A 21,997-nucleotide genomic window follows, 5' to 3' on the forward strand; every position below is an offset into this window, starting at 1 on the left:
TACCTTAACAAAAACTGTTGGGAAAAACAAAGCCTACAGAATGTACACATTGAATTGTCCTGTGAAAAGTATTACTTAACTCATTTTTTGCATAATACAATATGTATAACTAATTAATGATGAAACTTTTGACTGCTTTCCGTAACTGTGGTTAAGATAGGATGTTTAATTTGACTTTTCTAAACAATTTTTACATGTGTGAAAAGAAGGGGTTTAAAAATCAAAGGTAGTTGTTAATGATACTTGCATCTTGGTTCTTAAACAAAATACTTTTCATTTTGAAATTTAGTAAAATACGAATAGCTGAGCATAACATCTTGATATTTGTACATCTTAATGTTCAGGTTTTGTTCATGGAATACTTTAATGCTGAAATGTTTTTGTTTTTTCTGATAGTAACATCTGTTATTTGTGAATGTTAAAAATAATGTTTGTATCGTCATTCATGTATATATTGAAGTTTTTTTTCTAATTTGTCACGTTGGTTTGAGATTAAGTTACCAGGCTGAATTTAAAACTATCTCCAGTTCTTTTTCTAAATATAACTTTAAAATGCAAGCAATATTTCAAAGAAAATTATATTTTGGGACAGAAAAATAAACAAATTGGGTAAACTTTATACTCTCAGCCAAAATGGATTTCTTAGTATACTTGTCTGATGATTGATCTAAATACATTTTTATTTCATGTTCTTTGATAGTTTATTAAAAGTACAGTTGAAAATAAGAAAGAATATATTTATTTTTGTTCAATGAAAAATTCTGGTGTTTTAAGTAATGTAGAAATGTATCACCAGTTTTAAGTAATGTATCACCAGACCCACAATGTTTTTAAAAATATTATATACTATGTTTGTTTAGCTATGGGTGGGATGCTATTAAGATGTAATGATATCTCGGGCATTCTTTAAGCACATCAGGTTCAAACTATACTGCAGTAAAACACACATTTTCTCACGTTTAGTAAAGTTCCTGGGATTATTCGGCTCCTCGCACCAAAAGGTTCATTGGAAGTTCACGAAGAAGCTTGGAATGCATATCCATACTGCAAGACAGGTATGTAAATGTTAAGTCACAGGCTCATTTAATTTTATGTATTTCTTTCTATTTGAGTTGAATAAGGTGACTTACTAAATGCCATTTTTCTGACATCTAATTTGATTTCTTTCTGTATAATTTTTGAAAAGCTATAAGCATGGTTGTTATACCTTCTTATTGAAACTACCAACAAGCTGGGTTGTTCAGAATCTAATTTTGATTATAGAAACTGATAGATATTTAATTTTTTTTCTGTTTGTTTACTCATTTTTATATACATGTGCATAATTAACTTAAATACATTGCTGTGCAAAAGTTTTAGACATTTGACATTTCTCTGTTCTTATGTATAAAGACACTGAAAGTGTTCAGTGTAAATTTACATTACAAATAATCTTACTTAAAATTTCTAATAACTGATTCTCATTATATCATGGGCATTTAGTTTCTTCTCAAAATTATATTTAAATAAATATTTTATAGTATATTTTCTAAAAATTAATAACAATCTAGTAGCTATATCTATGGAGAATGGTTATTCTATTTCTGGTATTTCATGAAAACATTTTTTGTGTTTGTTCATCTTTCATAACCATTTTTGACGTGTGTGTTTTTAAGCTATGTTTCTATTTTCTTCTTGATAAATCATTATAGATTGAAACATGCAGAAAAAATTATTCTCAAAGGCATATTCCTACTTGGTCAATTTTTCTTGTAGTTTTAAAATATTTCTTACTTGATGTAGAATATTATTTTTCATAGAAGTAAAATTCTAGATTATTATTAAATTTAGTGTACCAAATTCAGACAGTAGAAATCTTAATCACATCTCTGCAGTGAAATGAGCTGCTCTGGACAAGAAGCAATGCAACTGTTTTGCCATTTCTGCTAAGTTCCTTGACTTGACTTCTACACTTCCTCATTTTGAATCATTTTCCTGTATCTTATGACCTGGTTTCTAGGAAAATGAGTGCTAGCTAAAACACTAGCAAAGATTCTGTTCATTTTTTAGCAAAAATGTTTGTGTTTTCAAGATAAAAAAAAAAGATGGAGACTACAGTCTTCTTAAAGTAACCTGAAAAACTTTTAAAATAAGATGTTTTAAGTGTATTGCAAGAGCTTCAGAAAGAACTAAGAGTTCCATTTTATTTGTATATTTTCACTAGTTAAGGGGGGTTATACCAAGGATAAAGCTAGGTATGGCAGTTTGCCTCTCAAAAAATTACTAAAATCCTACATTTGCTTAATTTCATATGAATGTTCTGGGTTGTTATCTTCTGTGAGGTGACCAATAAATCTTACACTACTAGGGTATAAAGATGGATCACAATTTACTCTTATCTTGGTGCAGTCAATATACTTAAGTTTCAGCAATTTTCCGATACCACTGGAGAACATACACCCCCAAAATGTTGGATTGAACCTCTCTCATGATTAATTGTTGGCTGAAATCAAAGCTCTTGATAAGTTTCAGTTGGTTAGTGCCTCATGTACTTCTGTACTTAGATTCAAGCAATTGGAACTTTTACACATCTGTCCAAAGCACCTTTTATCATTTTCCATCTTCAAGCGTCTTTGTTTATATGCATATTTTAGCCTTTTAGTCTTATTTCACTTAACTAAGGTTTTCTTACTGTAACACATCATTTGAGTTTTGTATTATGAAGTAATCTTCATACTATGATGAACAACAACACACGAGCCTTCTGTCAGTTTTATTTGTAATTCAACACTTGTTTTCTTCCTATTTCATAAGGATATTATCTTCAAATGTTGTTAGCAGCTTTTTCAGTCTTCCAGTCTACAACACCTGAGCCTTCAGTTAGTTATATTTGCAATTCAACACTTGTTTTCTTACTATTTCTTAAGGATATTAACTTCAAGTGTTGTTTGATAACAATGGTACAACTTATTTCACTCAGTGTTTTTCCTTTTTGCAAAACAACAGCAAAACATTTCTGTGGTGATAGTCCACTGATATTTTAACCATCTTGTTGCCTGCTAACAGGTAATCATGATAGATACATATTTTGCAGTTCATTAAAGAGCTTTTCATCCTTAGGGACATGTAGAGAAATAAATAGTATTAATGATGATGCACCCCTGACAATGAGTCATCAGTGGGGTTTGACTGGTAAATGTATTACATTAGTTACTACATTAAGAGCTGAGTGACAAACTTGTTTTTTTTTCTAAACTAAAATAATTTATGTTAATAACAGAGTTGTTTTAATAGCAGAAAACACTAATGAGCACTTTGAGTGAGTTGTTCATATTTAAGAACAAACTTATTGTAACTTGAACAAGTCTTAAGACTTTTCCAAAGCAGTGTAATTCAAGTAACATAGTGCAAGATAAAGCTTTCAAAGTTGTTTGAGAAGGACATAGACACTGTGTGTTTATTTTCTATGTAACCATTTTTGTGAAACATGCAATCATTGTTTAAATGTTCATATTCAGGTAAATAGTGCTTGGAAAAAGCTTTCAGCCTGTTGAAAAGTGCACATGGCTGCATTGAATTTAAGGCAAGAATTTTTCTACCTTTAAATAATAATTCACTAACATTTCTTTGTTAATATAAAGAGTGGTGTTGTTATCTTAAGAGTGAAGTGAGTGTTGTAGTAATTTAACCCAATAGGTACAGGAATGTTAGTGTGCATGTTATGACCTTTCATACCAGTTACATTCACATGTAATTGAACTATTTCATTATCAATAAATGTTAATTTCTTAATTTGAAAAGGAAATATTTAGATTTTAATTTACCATGAGACACTTTATTACTCTGAAATGCCCAGTTTAGAATTTTTATCCACTCCTGTATTATTTAAGTCTCAAAGATTTATCCACTTATGTTCTTGCTTTAATGAGTTCTGTGCTATAAACTAAATCTTGCATGTCACAGCCCACCTTCCACATACACTCTATAGAAAAAAAAAAGTAAATAATTCTTTGTGACATTTGTTGCTAGTTAGTTTATTTTTATAACCAGCAGAAAATTTTATTTGTACATTTATGAGTTAAGCTGATACTCTTGAATTGTTTTAAATTATTCCGTCTCAGTGTCATAGGTTTTCTGTTGATGTTTTTGTTGTGTACAAACGTCTACTGATTACTAAAAGTTTATCAAATTTCATCAAGATATATTTAATATACGTAGTTTCATGGTTGCAAGATGGGTCAAAGTGGCCGAGCTTGTAGAGAGAGAGGGTTAAATAGGAAAATGCTGTATATGAACTTTATATGGAAATAGTATTCACACTTAAAACAAATTGAACTTATACAAAAAATTGTAGGCATAAAGATATTGTGGTTTATTCAATAAATCAAAAGATAGTTTAATTTTTCAATCAAAGATCAAAACTGTTTTTTTTAAATTTAACCAAAATATATTTTCAGCTACAGTAAGTTTCTAGGTAATTTTGTTTTCAACTGGAGTAATATTCTAACACCTGCAAGACAACTGGTTATACATATTGAAAATAAATAAATTATTACATGAACACTAACAGTGGATAATATTTAAATATCATAGTGCGTCTTTTGTATGGGCATTTAAAACCAAAGTAAAATTAGTACCATATTCATGTTTTTGTTTCTTGCACGGCTCTTTATATATCAGGAAAGTTTTCCATAATTCTTTCAGTACTATATAGTTTCTGTTCAGCTATTTAAAGTTCTCTGTCAAAGCCATCTGCCCGCTGTACGCAGAAATGTGTATTGGAAATGAAAATAATGATTTTTCTTTTTAAACACTAGGATACTTTGTATTAAAAGTTACACATTTACAAATGATTTGAGTGTGTATTGAATGTGTTATAATTTTGATTTATCTTATCTTTCATTTACTCCCTGATGAATGAAAACAACTATGCAGTGATAACAGTAAGTTTAGTCTTATTGTGTTCAATCTCTTTTAAAAAAAGTTTTAGAATTATAAGCAAGAGAATTAACATCTTTTGTGTTTTCGAGTATAAAGTTTTTGTTACAACGTAATCAGATTTGGTACGTCTAAAATAATTGTTACAATGTAATCAGATTTGGTACATGTCTAAAATAATTGTTACAATGTAATCAGATTTGGTACATGTCTAAAATAATTGTTACAATGTAATCAGATTTGGTACATGTCTAAAATAATTGTTACAAAGTAATCAGATTTGGTACATGTCTAAAATAATTGTTACAACGTAATTAGATTTAGCACATGTCTAAAATAATTGTTACAACGTAATCAGATTTGGTACATGTCTAAAATAATTGTTACAATGTAATTAGATTTGGTACATGTCTAAAATAATTGTTACAATGTAATCAGATTTGGTACATATCTAAAATAATTATTACAACGTAATCAGATTTGGTACATGTCTAAAATAATTGTTACAACGTAATCAGATTTGGTACATGTCTAAAATAATTGTTACAACGTAATCAGATTTGGTACATGTCTAAAATAATTGTTACAACGTAATCAGATTTGGTACGTGTCTAAAATAATTGTTACAACCTAATCAGATTTGGTACATGTCTAAAATAATTGTTACAACCTAATCAGATTTGGTACATGTCTAAAATAATTGTTACAACGTAATCAGATTTGGTACATGTCTAAAATAATTGTTACAACGTAATCAGATTTGGTACATGTCTAAAATAATTGTTACAACGTAATTAGATTTGGTACATGTCTAAAATAATTGTTACAACGTAATTAGATTTGGTACATGTCTAAAATAATTGTTACAATGTAATCAGATTTGGTACATATCTAAAATAATTATTACGACATAATCAGATTTGGTACATGTCTAAAATAATTTATAAAATTTATGTTTTATGTTTGAGACTGTTAATTTTAGCTCTCATTTCTCAGTTGATTGTGTATTTCTAACACTAAACTGAGTCTGAGTGAACAGTGATTGATAACATTTATGTTTCTATGGTTGCAAATTAATCCAAATTGTTATTATCCATAAAATTATGAAAAATGAATTTTTTATAATGTGTGGTGATAAACAATTATGAAAGTAATTTTGCTGAATGTGGAAAAAAAATACATGTTTAAAGAGTTAATTAACTTACATAACATTAACAAAAAAGTGGAAAATTGAATCATGGAAAAAAAATTTCATTGATTCATGGTTTCCTACAAATGTGTTGTAGTATGTAGATAAAACATATTTTGCAGAAATTAGAATATTAGTAATGTCAATAACTACAGAGTTTTGTATTACTTGTGTGAAATATAAACTGTTGATGGTCAGTGTAAAGTAAATAATGTGATCTTGGTAATAATGTGTGGTGTTTCAAGAAAATGTTCAGATTGAGCTCCTGTTGGTGTGAACAGTAACATTTGATGGGAAACATGGAAGAATCAGAAGCAACTTACAGATGTGGCAGTCATTTTGTAATTCTGTAATACATGTTTGCATTACTGAAAATGTTTAAATATTAAGTTTCACCTGTCTGAAAGTCGTGGAATATTCTTCTATCATAAGACATTTGGAAAATATATTCCATTGACTTAAATCTGTATTTATTGGAGTCGTGGAGTAACAAAGTAGTGTTACTTTGTTACATAATTTAAGTAACTTTTCTGGGATTTACTTTTACTTAAGTACTCTAAAACAAATTGTACTTTTTTGCTTTTAAGTAAAATCCAGAAGAAATTATCTACTTTTATTTCAACACATTTCTTTAAGACTGTGATTATTTTTGAAAAAGATTTGGAAAAATCACACTTGTTGCCATGGCAACATCTTTTGTTTACATCAGCCACAGCGTACCAACTCTTTCAAATAAGACAGTCATGAGCAGTGGTATTTCCTGTGACACTGAGCAAAAACAAAATATAGCCATTTTACATCTAGTGTTGACTGTGATAACTGTCCCAATGTTACCATCATGTCTGATACCAATTGTCATTCATGGCCTTATTTGAAAGACTTGTTTTCACTGAAAACAACACACAAACACTTGTTTAGTTCTTTAGGGCTCTTTTTCTTTTCTTTTCCTTCCAGGATGAACTAATCTGTCCAGTGGGAGCATTGGAAACCAGTTCCTGCTGAAAATAAATAATACGTGTAATTTGTGAAGAGCTGTACTATAGACAGTAATACTGAATATTTCAATAAAGTTTGTTGAGTTTGTACTTGAAAGTACTTTTTATGTGTGAATTTAAGTTAAATGTAGACTTTTTAGTAATGGTCTCATTTTTTGTCACCACTTTTCACTTTATTGTTTAAGTACTGAATATATTCAGAACTTGTGTAGTCATCAACAATAGGTACTTGAGTGAATATTTTCTAAAGTAATGGTACTTAGGTCAATATTTTCAGCAATTTACTTGTTATTTATTGAATGTCATTGTCCAGTTTATCCTATGCAAACAGTTTGCATAAATAAGAAAACTTACTGTTTATTGGAAAGTCTTTGTTAACTGCAAATTTATTTTGACCAAGAATATTGTGACCAAGTCCTAAATATTGATAATTGTGTGTCTCATGATATGTTGAAAGCATCTTTGGTTCAAATTAAGTGTGTAGTTTCTTAAAAATTAGATACTTAAATTACCAATAATGACAAGCTGGAATATAAAATATGAAACATCTTTTCTGTTTTCTGAGGTATTTCATGAATCAACCAAGGTGGTTCTGCCCAGTTTTCAATTTTTGGAAGTACTTGTTTAGGTACATCTACTTCACTATGTGACTTACATAGAGCCAACTGAAAGTTTGGAATTTCCCCCACATAGTGTTCTTAGTCTCTATTAGGTTTTTAAGTTGGAAATGTTCCATTTTATGATAGAAATGAAGCACAAAGAATGAGAAATTTTACATCGTACTTTTAGACCCAAATACAGATGAGTTTCCAAGCCTGATAAATTGTAGAGGACTTCTGTGGTATTGTAATAGTAATTTATGATATTTTGTAATTACAATATGCACATATAAAACCTTAAAGTATTTTATATATTTTACATACAAATTTGGACAAGGCTTAGCAAATTACAGGAAATTAGTTTAAAAGTTCATAAGAAGAAGAGATTGTTTATTATGCATCTTTATCTACTGTTGTATGTTTTATGAAAAGTGAATTTTAATAACTTATTTGTAAGAAATAATAACGTGTGTGTGTGTGTGTGTGTAGTATATTATTACTGAAATGTGACTGCATTTTTCAAAACGCTAGTCTGCTAGAACAAAGCCAAGACAGGTCTCTTTGTAAAGGCTGGTTTTATACTATTAAATACAGTAAAGAATGCTTAGGTACTGCATCATTGCAACTTTGAAATGTTAGTCAGACGCAGCTGAAAAATCAATAACATAATAAATATTTATATTGATTTGTAATTTTATGACGTTTAATCTGTTTAGACTAAACATTTCTGGTTTCATGCCATAATTTGTACACAGTTATTCTAGAATGAAATAAAGTATAATATGTATATATTTCTTAACTTGTTATGGTAGTTACAAAGATGGTCAAATTGATCAAACCTATACGTACAGAATAGTGAAAATAACATTTTAAAAATGTTTTGTAATTACGTGGACAATGAATAGATTTTGTACATGTAATTTGACTACTTTCTGATGCATAAAATGAATTTTTAATCTTAACACTCCTATGAAAAGTGGGGCCTAATAGGTCCCAGAGCAACTTGTAAGGTTATTAATATTAGGCTAATAATTTTGTATTTAAATGAAATTGCCATTTAAATCCATTAATGAATGGATTAACGAGATTCCCACTGTCCCTATCTACTCTCTAGCAAAACCACAGCCAGGGGAACGGGCTTGGAGAAATCAGGACTAGAAACGTCTTTTTGCAGGAGTGTTAAAAACAAAATTACTATATTTTGGATAGTCACATTCTAAACATTCTAAAAGAAATATGCATGAGAAAAACATAACTTACAAAATAATAAAAATAATCTGATATTTTGTGTATGACAGTCTCATAATGTTAACTGATAACCTGCAAAATTCTATGAAGATATAAGCATACTTTGTTAAAAGTTATAGTATGACAATTATAACAAGTCAAATGATTAGAAGGTTGCTCCCTGGGACTGAGCCCCTGCTGAGAGAGTTAAAGCATAATTTTGTACTGATCAAGCATGTAAAAACTAAATATTGATTTATATAAATAAGTACAGAAGTTAAAACTTCCTTATTTTTAAAAATTTTGTATTTTTAAGACATAAAATAATACACAATTATGTGCTTAGATTATAGCAACAGCCATAAAGCAAGAAGTACATCAGTATCAACAGCAGAACAGATACTAATTTGACTGACACACAAGTGATATTTATTTTCAAAGGTGCCAGGAAAGTTAAAGGTTTATAAACATCTCAAGAAATTTAGGACTGTCCAAAAAATATTTTAAGTTGAGATTCATTGTAGAACAAATGTGGAATTAAGGATAAAAATTACTTTAATAGTTTTATTTTCATCCAAATTGTATTTCTCTATCGACACACAAGAATATTTAAAGCTACAGTAAACCACAGCACTGCAAGTATTACTTCTAACATTAGGCTAATGCCGAGGTGTAAAGTGTTTTGTTTTGTACAAATCTCAACAGTCTTGATAATGTTTCATTTAGAACAACTAGTATTTTTGAAACAAGGTGGTGATTATGGTCTTCTCACTCATATGAAAAGTGTAAGTTAACGGATTATGTGAGATAATTAATTACTCTCTATTTCTTGCACTGAAACAACAATGTTGCATTGTCACCAGCACATTTTTTTTAGTTTATTATAGTCAACTGCAATTACTAAAAACTGGCATCTCCATCATTATCCAATATGTTGTGTTCTCCACAGGTTTGTAAAGCAGTAACAATGTTTTTTTCTAGAATCCAGATTATATGAGAAACAACTTCTACCTTTGTATAGAAACGATGCACGTACCTGACCATGGAGAACAGGAAAATGTAAGATTTATTTTTGTAGTAAAATTTGAAACAGGATATAATTTTGTACATTGACAAACCTGTATAATAATAATAATAAAAACTCTAAGTTTCTCTTTTTTCCTTTTCTAAAATGTCTGCAGAACATAAAAGATTGTAATTATTTGTCCTAAATAGCTGAAGACTTGTTATAATATACATTTGTTTGTGACTAGTTTTATTGCCCTTCGAAAGAAGTCGAACTAATATTCTTTCCACATGTAAATCATTAGGCATATGTGTGGACGACTTTATCATATTGAAGTTGTGAAAATAAATAACCAACTAATTGAAAATTGTGGTTTTGATATGGTAAATTATCTCATCTCACATAATTATTGTTCAGTGCTGCCTTCTTTGTGCAAAATTATTTGTGTGCCACAAACCTTTTGCTTTCTCTCCATTGGAAGTGACTCATTCCAATATATATCTCGTATGACAACCCATCCACCAACAAGAGTGCACACACACTTTACATGTGACGAGCCAATGCATTCAAGTCTAGTAAGAGCTTAATTGTGCGACTTTTTTCTCTGTGGGTTATTCAGGTTCTCTCAGAGGGATTTGTCCTACAGTTTTTTCCCTTCTTCCTTTGTCACATGTACCTATTTCTATCCCTCTGCTTTGGTATCCCATTACCAGCCAGCATCTGTTGGAGATGGATCAAGTCCTTCTGACCCAAAAGACCATCAGAACTGTTATTTGCAATTCTCCTGGTTTTTATTCCCAGCTGCTTGTTGTCCCCTAGAAAACCAGATACTGGCAGTCTGTCACAGAATTGTCCTGTCTTAATCAATTTCTCACTCACCCTTGTTTTACCATGGAATGATTTCACACCTTCAGGTGAGCTGTTTCTTCAGGCTTGTTAGTGATCAAGATGAACATTGCAAGTGACTGTGATGTTTCATGACACATCTTTGTCTCTAACCATCATGAGTGTGATGTTTCATGACACATCTTTGTCTCTAACCATTGTTAGGGGGATGTTTCATGACACATCTTTGTCTCTTATCATCGTGACTGTGATGTTTCATGACACATCCTTGTCTCTTATCATCGTGACTGTGATGTTTCATGACACATCCTTGTCTCTTATCATCGTGACTGTGATGTTTCATGATACATCCTTGTCTCTTATCATCATTGACTGTGATGTTTCATGATACATCCTTGTCTTATCATCGTGACTGTGATGTTTCATGATACATCCTTGTCTCTTATCATCGTGACTGTGATGTTTCATGACACATCCTTGTCTCTTATCATCGTGACTGTGATGTTTCATGACACATCTATGTCTCTTATCATCGTGACTGTGATGTTTCATGACACATTCTTGTCTCGTATCATCGTGACTGTGATGTTTCATGATACATCCTTGTCTCTTATCATCGTGACTGTGATGTTTCATGATACATCCTTGTCTCTTATCATCATTGACTGTGATGTTTCATGATACATCTTTGTCTCTTATCATCGTGACTGTGATGTTTCATGATACATCTTTGTCTCTTATCATCGCGGACTGTGATGTTTCATGACACATCTTTGTCTCTTATCATCGTGACTGTGATGTTTCATGACACATCTTTGTCTCTTATCATCGTGACTGTGATGTTTCATGACACATCCTTGTCTCTTATCATCGTGACTGTGATGTTTCATGATACATCCTTGTCTCTTATCATCATTGACTGTGATGTTTCATGATACATCCTTGTCTCTTATCATCGTGACTGTGATGTTTCATGATACATCCTTGTCTCTTATCATCGCGGACTGTGATGTTTCATGATACATCCTTGTCTCTTATCATCGGACTGTGATGTTTCATGATACATCTTTGTCTCTTATCATCGTGACTGTGATGTTTCATGATACATCTTTGTCTCTTATCATCGTGACTGTGATGTTTCATGACACATCTTTGTCTCTTATCATCGCGGACTGTGATGTTTCATGACACATCTTTGTCTCTTATCATCGCGGACTGTGATGTTTCATGACACATCTTTGTCTCTTATCATGACTGTGATGTTTCATGATACATCCTTGTCTCTTATCATCGTGACTGTGATGTTTCATGATACATCCTTGTCTCTTATCATCGCGGACTGTGATGTTTCATGATACATCCTTGTCTCTTATCATCGTGACTGTGATGTTTCATGATACATCCTTGTCTCTTATCATCGTGACTGTGATGTTTCATGATACATCCTTGTCTCTTATCATCGTGACTGTGATGTTTCATGATACATCCTTGTCTCTTATCGTGACTGTGATGTTTCATGATACATCCTTGTCTCTTATCATCGTGACTGTGATGTTTCATGACACATCTTTGTCTCTTATCATCGTGACTGTGATGTTTCATGACACATCTTTGTCTCTTATCATCGTGACTGTGATGTTTCATGATACATCCTTGTCTCTTATCATCGTGACTGTGATGTTTCATGATACATCTTTGTCTCTTATCATCGTGACTGTGATGTTTCATGACACATCTTTGTCTCTTATCATCGTGACTGTGATGTTTCATGACACATCTTTGTCTCTTATCATCGTGACTGTGATGTTTCATGATACATCCTTGTCTCTTATCATCGTGACTGTGATGTTTCATGACACATCTTTGTCTCTTATCATTGTGACTGTGATGTTTCATGACACATCATTATCTCTTGCCAGTTGTAAGTGCAACTGTGTATATCTTGGCAATTTTTGAAACATTACCAGTTCAATGGGTGTTTCACACAATTGCTTATATATTACAACAGTGATTATAATGTATGAATGTTCTTATTTTAAAAAAATTCTGTGTATTAATTTACTTTATGCCTGTGGATTAAGACTGAACTTAAATGAATGTGTTTTTAAGAGTGTTATATTTGTCACATTCAGGTTAATTAGTTTTATATTTTATACAGATACACAACCTACCCCTCGAGAAGTTAAAGCAGCGTGATGTTGTGTTTATTGATATAGCAAATGACCATGTAGAATCTAAAGTAAGTGGAGACAGCATTTTTGTATTCTCTTATGAACTTTATTTTGTAAACTGTTTTTGTTTTCAGATTTGGGTGAGATCATCATTGTCAGATTAACTCTTCCGCTACAGGCAAGGTTGATTCAACAAAGTTCATAACCCCAAAGTGACCATCAGTTTTCATTCTAGGACTTTTAATATGTTTTTGTACCTTTACAAAACCTGGCAAGTTTGAGAAAACATTACAACTCTTTTGTACACAAAAAGTCAGATTTTTTAAATTATTTTTACTAAAAGATTGAACATGAATATAAGAAATCAAAAGTTTTGACTGATCTGAGTGTAAAGTAATTTTCAGGTTAAGAATAAAAATGCTTTTCTTTATCTGAAAATTTGGATTTCACTTGCATTATCTCCCAAACCTCCTAAATAAGTATATTTTTTTATTGCAGAAGAAAGCTCTATATTTCTATTATTTTTTCCACCCTAACTCTTGTAATCACCATAAAAAAAATTAAATATAAAATACACTTTTCTGTGTATAGTGTCTGCACATTGTAACACAAAACTATAATTCTTTATCTTAAATAGCTTAAAGTTTATAATATTACACATCTGTTTATACTTAATTTATTGTCTTTGAACTGTGTATAATAATTCACCAGCATAAGCTGCAAATTACTCGGAAAATGTGCAACTCGTTTTACTATACTGAATTACGTATTGCATGAAATGGTTGTGAGCATACCTTGTAAATTTTTCTAGCTTTCTAACTGTGTGGGTGTGTTTTTTTTATAGCAAAGCTACGTTAGGCTATGTGCTGAGTCCACCGAGGGGAATCGAACCCTGATTTTAGCATTGTAAATCTATACACTTACTGCTGTACCAGCGGGGGACTATATCAAACCTTGTTTGTTTGTTTTAGAATTTCATGCAAAACTACACAAGGGTTATTTGTGCTAGCCATCACTACCCACTGCCAACTTTTGGGCTACTTGTTTACTAATGAATAATGGGGTAGAGTATTACATTATAATGCCCCCGTGGCTGAAAGAGCGAGCATGTTTGCTGTGAGGGGAATTCGAACCCTCGACCTTCAGAATACGAGATGAGCGCTCTAACCACTCAGCCATGCCAGGCCCATTCTGTGATAAGAGGTTTTAAAAGCTAGGCTTATCAATATGAATGTCATGAGAAAAAGTTTCTAGTTGAAGATGATGTAGACAATTTCCTCTTAATAAAACTATAAAATACATCATTATATTAAAACCTTGAATTTCTGTTATAATAATAATGTAGTATAGAAACATCAAAGCTATTGACAACTTGTGAAAGAGAGAATGTGACGGGTGAGGGTGTCAAGCGAGTCTGATTTTCTAGGTCATGACTCTGTAAACAGTATTGAAGGCTGTTAACCTTTGTTAACCTGAAGATGACCTAAGAAGGTCAAAACATTGTTCTCTGCTTTATTAGTAAAGTTGTTATTACCCATACCAGCCATGCTGAGATACATTTTTACTTCAAGTGGGTTTCTCGTCATTATGAATATTGAAGGCTATAAAAGATTGTGAATGATATCAGTGTTATAATGAATAATTTATATTAAATTTAAGTTTTGTTGTAGCAGCAGTAAATAAATTAGAGAAGAGGAAAGGCTTAAATGTCACAACTTTTTAAAGGATTTTTAAAAGTATTTTGTTACAAAATTAAGATCTAACGATTTGTGTTAAAATGTGGTTTATTAACTATGTTTGATGCTATGTTTATTTGTATACAATGATAATGAAGTAGTTTAATTACATTTTGAAGGAAACTATTTTATAAAGTTGTGGTGTGCACTTTGACCTTCTGTAGTGAGAGAGTTAATAGTAGAAAGAATTGTTTTATTCAGTACTAATTTTATTTGTTTTCTATGAATGTTTGGGGCATTAAGTGAATATTCATAACACTAAAACTGAATGTCTAGGTTCATGTTTCTAATACTAAAATAATGTTTGTGCAGGTGAAAGTAGATGATGTGTACTGTATCTGTAGGTGATGGTTCAGGACACTAGACTGCATCTCTAAGTAAAGTAAAACAGCAACACTAAAGTTGTGTTTAGATGAAGGTGTAGGGAAATATATATGCAAAAACGGCTTGTTCACTCCTCTACGTAAAATATTTTCTCAACCCAAACGAGCCGTTTTTGCATATATATTTCTCTACAAGTGGGTTTTCTCAACATCACTGAAGGTGTAGGTCTAGTACTGTTTATATTAAGGAGAAAGATTAGGATACTAGTTCTGTGTATATGTTTAGGTAAAAGATTAGGATGCTAGTTCTGTGTGTATGTATTCAGGTGAACGTTTGGGACACTTGTTTAGTTGAAGGTTCATAAAAACTTCTTGTTTTTTTTATAGAAACAAGTTGTGTAAATACAAAGATATGATTATATCATTGTCACTGTGCAATAGTAAAAATGTTCTGCAATTTCCATAGCATTAGTGATTGCTTCTTGATAAAGTAAATATGATGATTCCTTATGTGTTTTTCAATATGAAGACAGTCTGGTTAGTACAGCTTATAACATAAAGTAGTGTTGTTAGTATGTACATTAGGTAATGGTGGAGAAAATTGGTAGAATAACAAAAAGAAAGTTAAAATACATGATTAGCCTGAAGTAGTTCATTTATTTGACATTTTATTACATTGAAAAATGTGTTAAGTGTAGGGTTAAGTTCCATTAATTGTCTCTCACCATTATCAGTATAAATTATTTAAGTATGTGTGTTTTTTATTTCTAGGATTATAAAGAACCAGAAGACCCGAGGAAATTTAAATCTAAAAAAACAGGCAGAGGACCATTAGTTGGTAACTGGCAGGTTAGTACATTTTTTTTATTACATTGATGGTGTTGGATTGATTGGTAGTTGATGGGAAACTTGACATTCTGTAAAATAGTTACCCATATTAAGGTATTTAAGCCTGTGAAAGCAGTTGAATTATATAAAATAAAGACTGAAGAACCACAGTTTTGACACAAAGCCCTCTTGGATCTAATTGGCAAGAAATTCATTGATGTTAGAACTACGAAAGTGATGGCATAAGTTAGGTTTTAGATATTGTATATCTGCACAAAATGTATTTGATAGTTAAATAAATTATTTGAAAAGACTAATTAACAATAAATGCTCAATACCTAGAATGTGTCAACCCTTAACTCTTGTTCAAGGGGCCTGGCCACCCATTGGAACGTCAATAGCCCTTAAAATATACTGTAAGCTTAATGCAAAGATAGAAGTTGCTAAAATTTGTATTAAAAGCAGACTGCAATATAAAATAATATCACAAAGGACTAAAACTCAAGCCAGTAGAATTTTATATTCCATTACTTATTTAGGTTTTCCATAACAACTTATATCACTGTGACATGAGAAGGAATGGAAATTATTGTTGAATAGATAATAAATCGTAAACACTCAAGCTTTAATTTTTCCTTTTTGGTAATTTAACCTCTTTGTGAAGTCTTTTAATAGAAAATGTATTCTTTTTGTTACTGTATTGGTTGTTTACCTAGAAGGGGGTCAAAGGGTCACCTGTTTAACCATTCACACCACTATGCAGTAGTTGGTCAGTCAGTCAGTAGACACTAAAATGACATCACGTGAGGGATGCCTGATGTTACAGTTTGTACTGTCATAATATTAGTAAAATGTATGCACTCCATGCATTTGGAGAAAAATTGTTTGTAAGTTACATATTGTTATTCACTGTACCTTTGTACATCATCCATTCTGGTAACTTAACCCTTTTTAATATATCGTACTGGGTTTTGATTTGGTTGGTGGGAGAATAAGGAAATCAAGATTTTAAAAGTTACAAGTGACGTGTCTTCAAACTACCTCCAAAATAAAATAGCTGTAAAGATTCTACATTTTATTTTGTTATAACTTTTATTGACATTTATTTTGGATGAAGTAATTTAAAAAAATTAAAATTGCTATCCCTAATTTTAGATTTTCTCATCTTAAGAATTAACATTATTGAGATTGTAAAAATATTTTGGTATTAATGCCTGTGGGAATGCATTTTGTCTTATTAAATACTAAGCCAAATATTTGCAGTTGTTACACTCATTTGATGGTTAATTTTTGGTCAAATAATTTGAAAACTTAATTTTTGAAGTTGATATTGTAAAGAGTTAAACTATCTCTGTTTTGCTTTTACAATTTTCAAACTTTTTTAAGCTGATAAAACCATAAACATATAATCTGTTACCTGAATTATTTTTTTTGCGACCTGTTTACCACAGATCCACTTTCCTTGTGTGGTTATATCAGATTGTAAAGTTAAATTTGTTTTACATTTCATTGCATCATTACAGCGTATGAGGTTATTGCCTTGCATGTCGATAATAGTTTTTTTTATTATTTTTAAGCCACAGAATGGTAATAAGGTTAATGAGGTTTTTTTTTAAAAAACAACTTGTTTGTAACCGAAGTCATTGTTCATGCTTAATCATATTTTGCCCTTGAGCAAAGGTAAAAATATTATATTTTTATGAACAATGATCTAAAACAGTGAAATGAAAATATAGATAAGTTTTATGTATAAAGTAAGATAAATATTAAATAATTTCAGTTTTGAAGTTTTGAATGATTTGTTATTGGACCATTTCTGTCAACAAAATAACCTAATATATAATGTTATTAGACCTACTATAATATCTGTACAAAAACTGGCTTTCAAGTCAACAGTTACGTGGGCCATGCATAACAGCATAGAGCACAGTTGTGTTGTGGTTTTATTGTATTGTAAATCATAAATTGATCAAAAAATCAAATTTGTACTTTAAAAATGTTCCACAGGTATAAAGTTTTGTTTGAAGTGTTTGTTTATATGGGATAGCATTTATGAATTATTAATTGTATTAATGTAAGGTCACATGTAACACTATACTCTCACTATGGTATAAAGAAGTAAGCATTTCATGATGTGATGCCTTTTCCAGAAAGTGTATCATTGTTGTACAAATCCTAAATCCATTTGGGTGTCCTATACTTCTATTTACAGCTGGTAACTTAACATGTTAACAGCTATGATGTTTTGCATCATCCAGAGCAGGTGCTAATGAAATGTTTGGTTGAATATTGTGTTTACATTTTAAACCACAGTAATAATAACAATAAATCAAATATGTATAAAGTGTACTTATTTTTTATTTAAGATGCACAACTTTCCTCAGTATTACATACATTATGGAGGTCAAGTGCTTCATGCACATGTGCATCTACAAATTTTTTTTAAATATTTGGAAAAATAATTTTATTGAAAGAAATGACAAATAATTTAGAATGTATTTATCATGATACATATTATGTCTAATGAATACATTAGCATTTTTTGTGGTACAATTTAAAAATAGTACTAGTAATGTTTGGATGGTTCTGGACACTCCACAGTTATAAATTGAATATTTGCATTTTCTCTTCAAACTGTATAATTTGCATCATATTACCACTGGGACCAGTTTTTCTTTTTGTTGGCAGATTTCCAACATCTTTAGGTTTTGATAATTTACTTGCAACTGGAGATTGTAAAAGTTCCTTTGTTATCATCATATAGTACAATTTTCTTCCAGGAATAGTGATTTATACAAATAAAAGGAATTTAATAGAGACATTTGTTGTATATGAATACAAATCTTACAGTACCTTGTGATGTTTCTTGAGCAAGGATAACATGAAAACATCTGATCTTCTCTGTTGATTTCACTTATGTACTGGTTATGATTTTTCTTTCACCTCGCCCGTTATTCACATAAGTGGATGTACAATTTTGAATTTCTCTTGAAATGTGGATGACATCTCTTCTGTCTCTCCATCTACCGGTCGTAACCTCTTTCATTACTTCCAGGGTTTTTCACAAAATGCAGAGAAGATATAATGAGCAAAAATTTGTTGCAACTCATGTAGTTAGAAAAACATGAATTGAACAGACAATCCCTCATCCTATATACCTGCAATCTATTAATTCTGAGTGTTTCTATATACAGAACAAGACCAAAAATTATATGCGACTTGGAAGCTGTTACGTCTTTCCATTTAGAAATATGTGACGTCTCTTTTATTCTTTGAGAAGGTAATAGTTGTTGTGAATATTATTTCATTTTCTTAACTGTGAAGTTCAGTGAACTTATCTATCAGCAGCTGATAGATATTGAAAGTTATTTCCTGGTATTGATACTATTAACAGGGTTTGTTTAGTAAACATTTTACATGGCAGTAGGATGGGTTTACCCATTTACACTACCTTTTGATGACTTACGAGGAAAATTGATTGACTTGTCTCCTATATCTGAAACCTCACCATTTTTTAATTCATCTGGTAAAACTATGGCATAATCTTCACTAGATTTGTAAGGAAGTTGGTGAAATTCCCTATCTGTTAGATTGCTGGGATTTTTAAATATGTTTAATTTTTGGTTTCTTTCCATATAATACACTTGCTTCCATATCATCCATGGTGATAACGATCACTGCAGAAATAAATTTGAAAACAATACTCGCAATAACAAAAGTTAGTGCTGATCTGAAACTTAGGCTGTATTACCAAGTTCTGAATTTATTTACAACCAAACCTATCTTTTGAAAACTGCCATGAACAACCAAAACTTAACATTACTTAACTTCTACCTCATACTTTTCACAATTAAAAATTTGTCAAATTCTGAAAATGATGCACAGAACTATAAAGCACGATGCTTATACTTAATACTTATGCACACCCACGCAGTGTGCTAATGTCCATTTCAAACAGTGGTTAGGAATATTAACTAGTTGAGGACACACTTATATATCATGAACACACACTAGGACCACTAAAAGTGAATGGGTCAAGCATCTCTCTAAGTGAAAACATGAAAGTGTCATTTTTGTTGTCATGCAGATCTTGCATTCACCCAAGTAGATAAAATATATATATATAGATCAAGCATTACTTATTAACTTTATTTTGTTGTGTTTCCAGAAAACATCTAATCCTGTGATGTGTGCATACAAGTTGGTTACTACAGAATTCAAGTGGTTTGGTCTACAAAATAGGGTGGAATCAGTTATTCAAAAGGTAAGTTACTGAATTGAAACTGTTTCTGTGTAGTTATTGGTACAGTAAGGATAACATTTCATTTGATCTTCATAACTGTTTATCCTGCTGTAAGATTATTAATGGGGCTCAGTCAGTTTCTATGCCTTTAGTTTTATCAGAACAATGTTGATTCAGTGATAAAGTATGACTGTTATTGTTCTGGCTCAGTCAGTTTCTATGCCTTTAGTTTTATCAGAACAATGTTGATTTAGTGATAAAGTATGACTGTTATTGTTCTGGCTCAGTCAGTTTCTGTGCCTTTAGTTTTATCAGAACAATGTTGATTCAGTGATAAAGTATGACTGTTATTGTTCTGGCTCAGTCAGTTTCTATGCCTTTAGTTTTATCAGAACAATGTTGATTCAGTGATAAAGTATGACTGTTATTGTTCCCATAGAGTGAGCGGCGAATTTTTCAGAATTTCCATCGACAAGTTTTTTGTTGGATAGACAGTTGGTACGGATTAACAATGGATGATATTAGAGCTCTTGAAGATAAAACAAAGGAAGAGTTGGATAAGGTAAGGATGCTGTAAAGAAACCTGGAACAATTGAATTATGTTGGACACATGATAACATACTTACAAGCTACTATTATGAACAAAATTTTAACATGTTGATTCAGCCATCATGTCCTGTATTTTTTCAGCATGTTAGAACTGATTGTGTAGGATAATTGCCTGAAACATGAGAGCATGTCCTCATCTTTTATTTGATAACTTTTTATTCCCCAAAAAATAAAATTAGTTCCACTTTATATATTCTTATAAAAGGTTTAAGTTGGTCTGTTTTGTTTCATTCTACCCCACAGTTTCTGTTCATCCTTGACAGAGATGTCAGATGTTTAAATCAGTCTAATTTTTTTGAATTACTGCCTAGTTGTGGTAATGAATTCACGATTTTCTTCTTTACTGCTAAGGTCAGAGATTTGTGTCAATACGTCACTTTCCTTCATAGAAATTCTAAGGAAACCAAGAATGATGTTTCTAGTATTATAGTAAATACAAAATGTATATTTAATTGGTTTATGTAAATGCATTTGGGAGGACAAAGAGGCACTTGATTAAATGTATCAGTCAAGGAAGTGTGGAAAACATAGTTCTTACGATAAAGGAACGTTAAGCTTATTGCATTTCTGTTAACACTACTTGTCTTTAAATATTAATTAGCATTATTAATCCACATGTTTCTTAATTGAACCCTGGATATTTAATGATGGTGAAAGAAGCTTGAATTTGTTCTGCTCAATTCTTAAGGACACAAGTGCACTGCACACTGATTTTCTATAAAATTAATTGGTTTTAAACACCAGTTATTTCATAAAACACATTCTATCTGCAAACAAAATCTGAGAGAATAAATGGTGCTTAATTATTGAGATGCTATTTAAATTGGAATCCAGTAATATAGAACATGACTGAGCTGTATTGTAGGTGCAACCTTTCCATGTATCAAATCTTTAAAACTACAGGCTACCAACTGAGTATAACTGTTTCCTCAGTGCAGTTTTACTGCTTAAAAATATAGGAAACTTAAGATGTCGTAAATAATCAATCTATTTTAATTAAATATTTAAGTTGGGAAAGAAATATTAAGAAATTCAAATGTCATTGAATAGTATCTCGTTTTGAAATTGTAAGAATACATTGTATATTCTGTAGCATTCAAACTCAGGATATGTGAAAATGGTGCACAATAAAAGAATCAACTTGACTGTAGAGTATAGGCTGTTATGACTTTAGTATGTTTCATAGTTTTAGTATGCATTTTCATATCATTATTTCGTTAATTAATAATATCAAGAAGATGCATTTCCTGTATTTTGTTTCAATATTTGATATTTAAATCATAAAAGTTAAGTGCATATCAGAAGAAA

The 21,997-nt window shown here is 30.9% G+C and overlaps 1 protein-coding gene across 2 annotated transcripts in view; it reads left to right on the forward strand.

Annotated features, from left to right (window-relative positions):
• LOC143256131 (phosphatidylinositol transfer protein alpha isoform-like) overlaps positions 1-21,997 on the forward strand; it is a 37,269-nt gene that overhangs the window by 12,866 nt on the left and 2,406 nt on the right. The window contains exons 4-10 of one of the 2 annotated variants that reach the window (XM_076512912.1): positions 964-1,055; positions 4,915-4,922; positions 9,909-9,986; positions 12,938-13,018; positions 15,781-15,858; positions 20,006-20,101; positions 20,520-20,642. In XM_076512912.1, coding sequence (XP_076369027.1) covers positions 964-1,055; positions 4,915-4,922; positions 9,909-9,986; positions 12,938-13,018; positions 15,781-15,858; positions 20,006-20,101; positions 20,520-20,642 — 556 coding nt within the window. The remainder of the gene's footprint in view (positions 1-963; positions 1,056-4,914; positions 4,923-9,908; positions 9,987-12,937; positions 13,019-15,780; positions 15,859-20,005; positions 20,102-20,519; positions 20,643-21,997) is intronic. The other variant, XM_076512914.1, reaches the window with a different exon arrangement.

Source organism: Tachypleus tridentatus, chromosome 7 (assembly GCF_004210375.1).
Source record: "Tachypleus tridentatus isolate NWPU-2018 chromosome 7, ASM421037v1, whole genome shotgun sequence".
NCBI classification, from domain to species: Eukaryota; Metazoa; Arthropoda; class Merostomata; order Xiphosura; family Limulidae; genus Tachypleus; species Tachypleus tridentatus.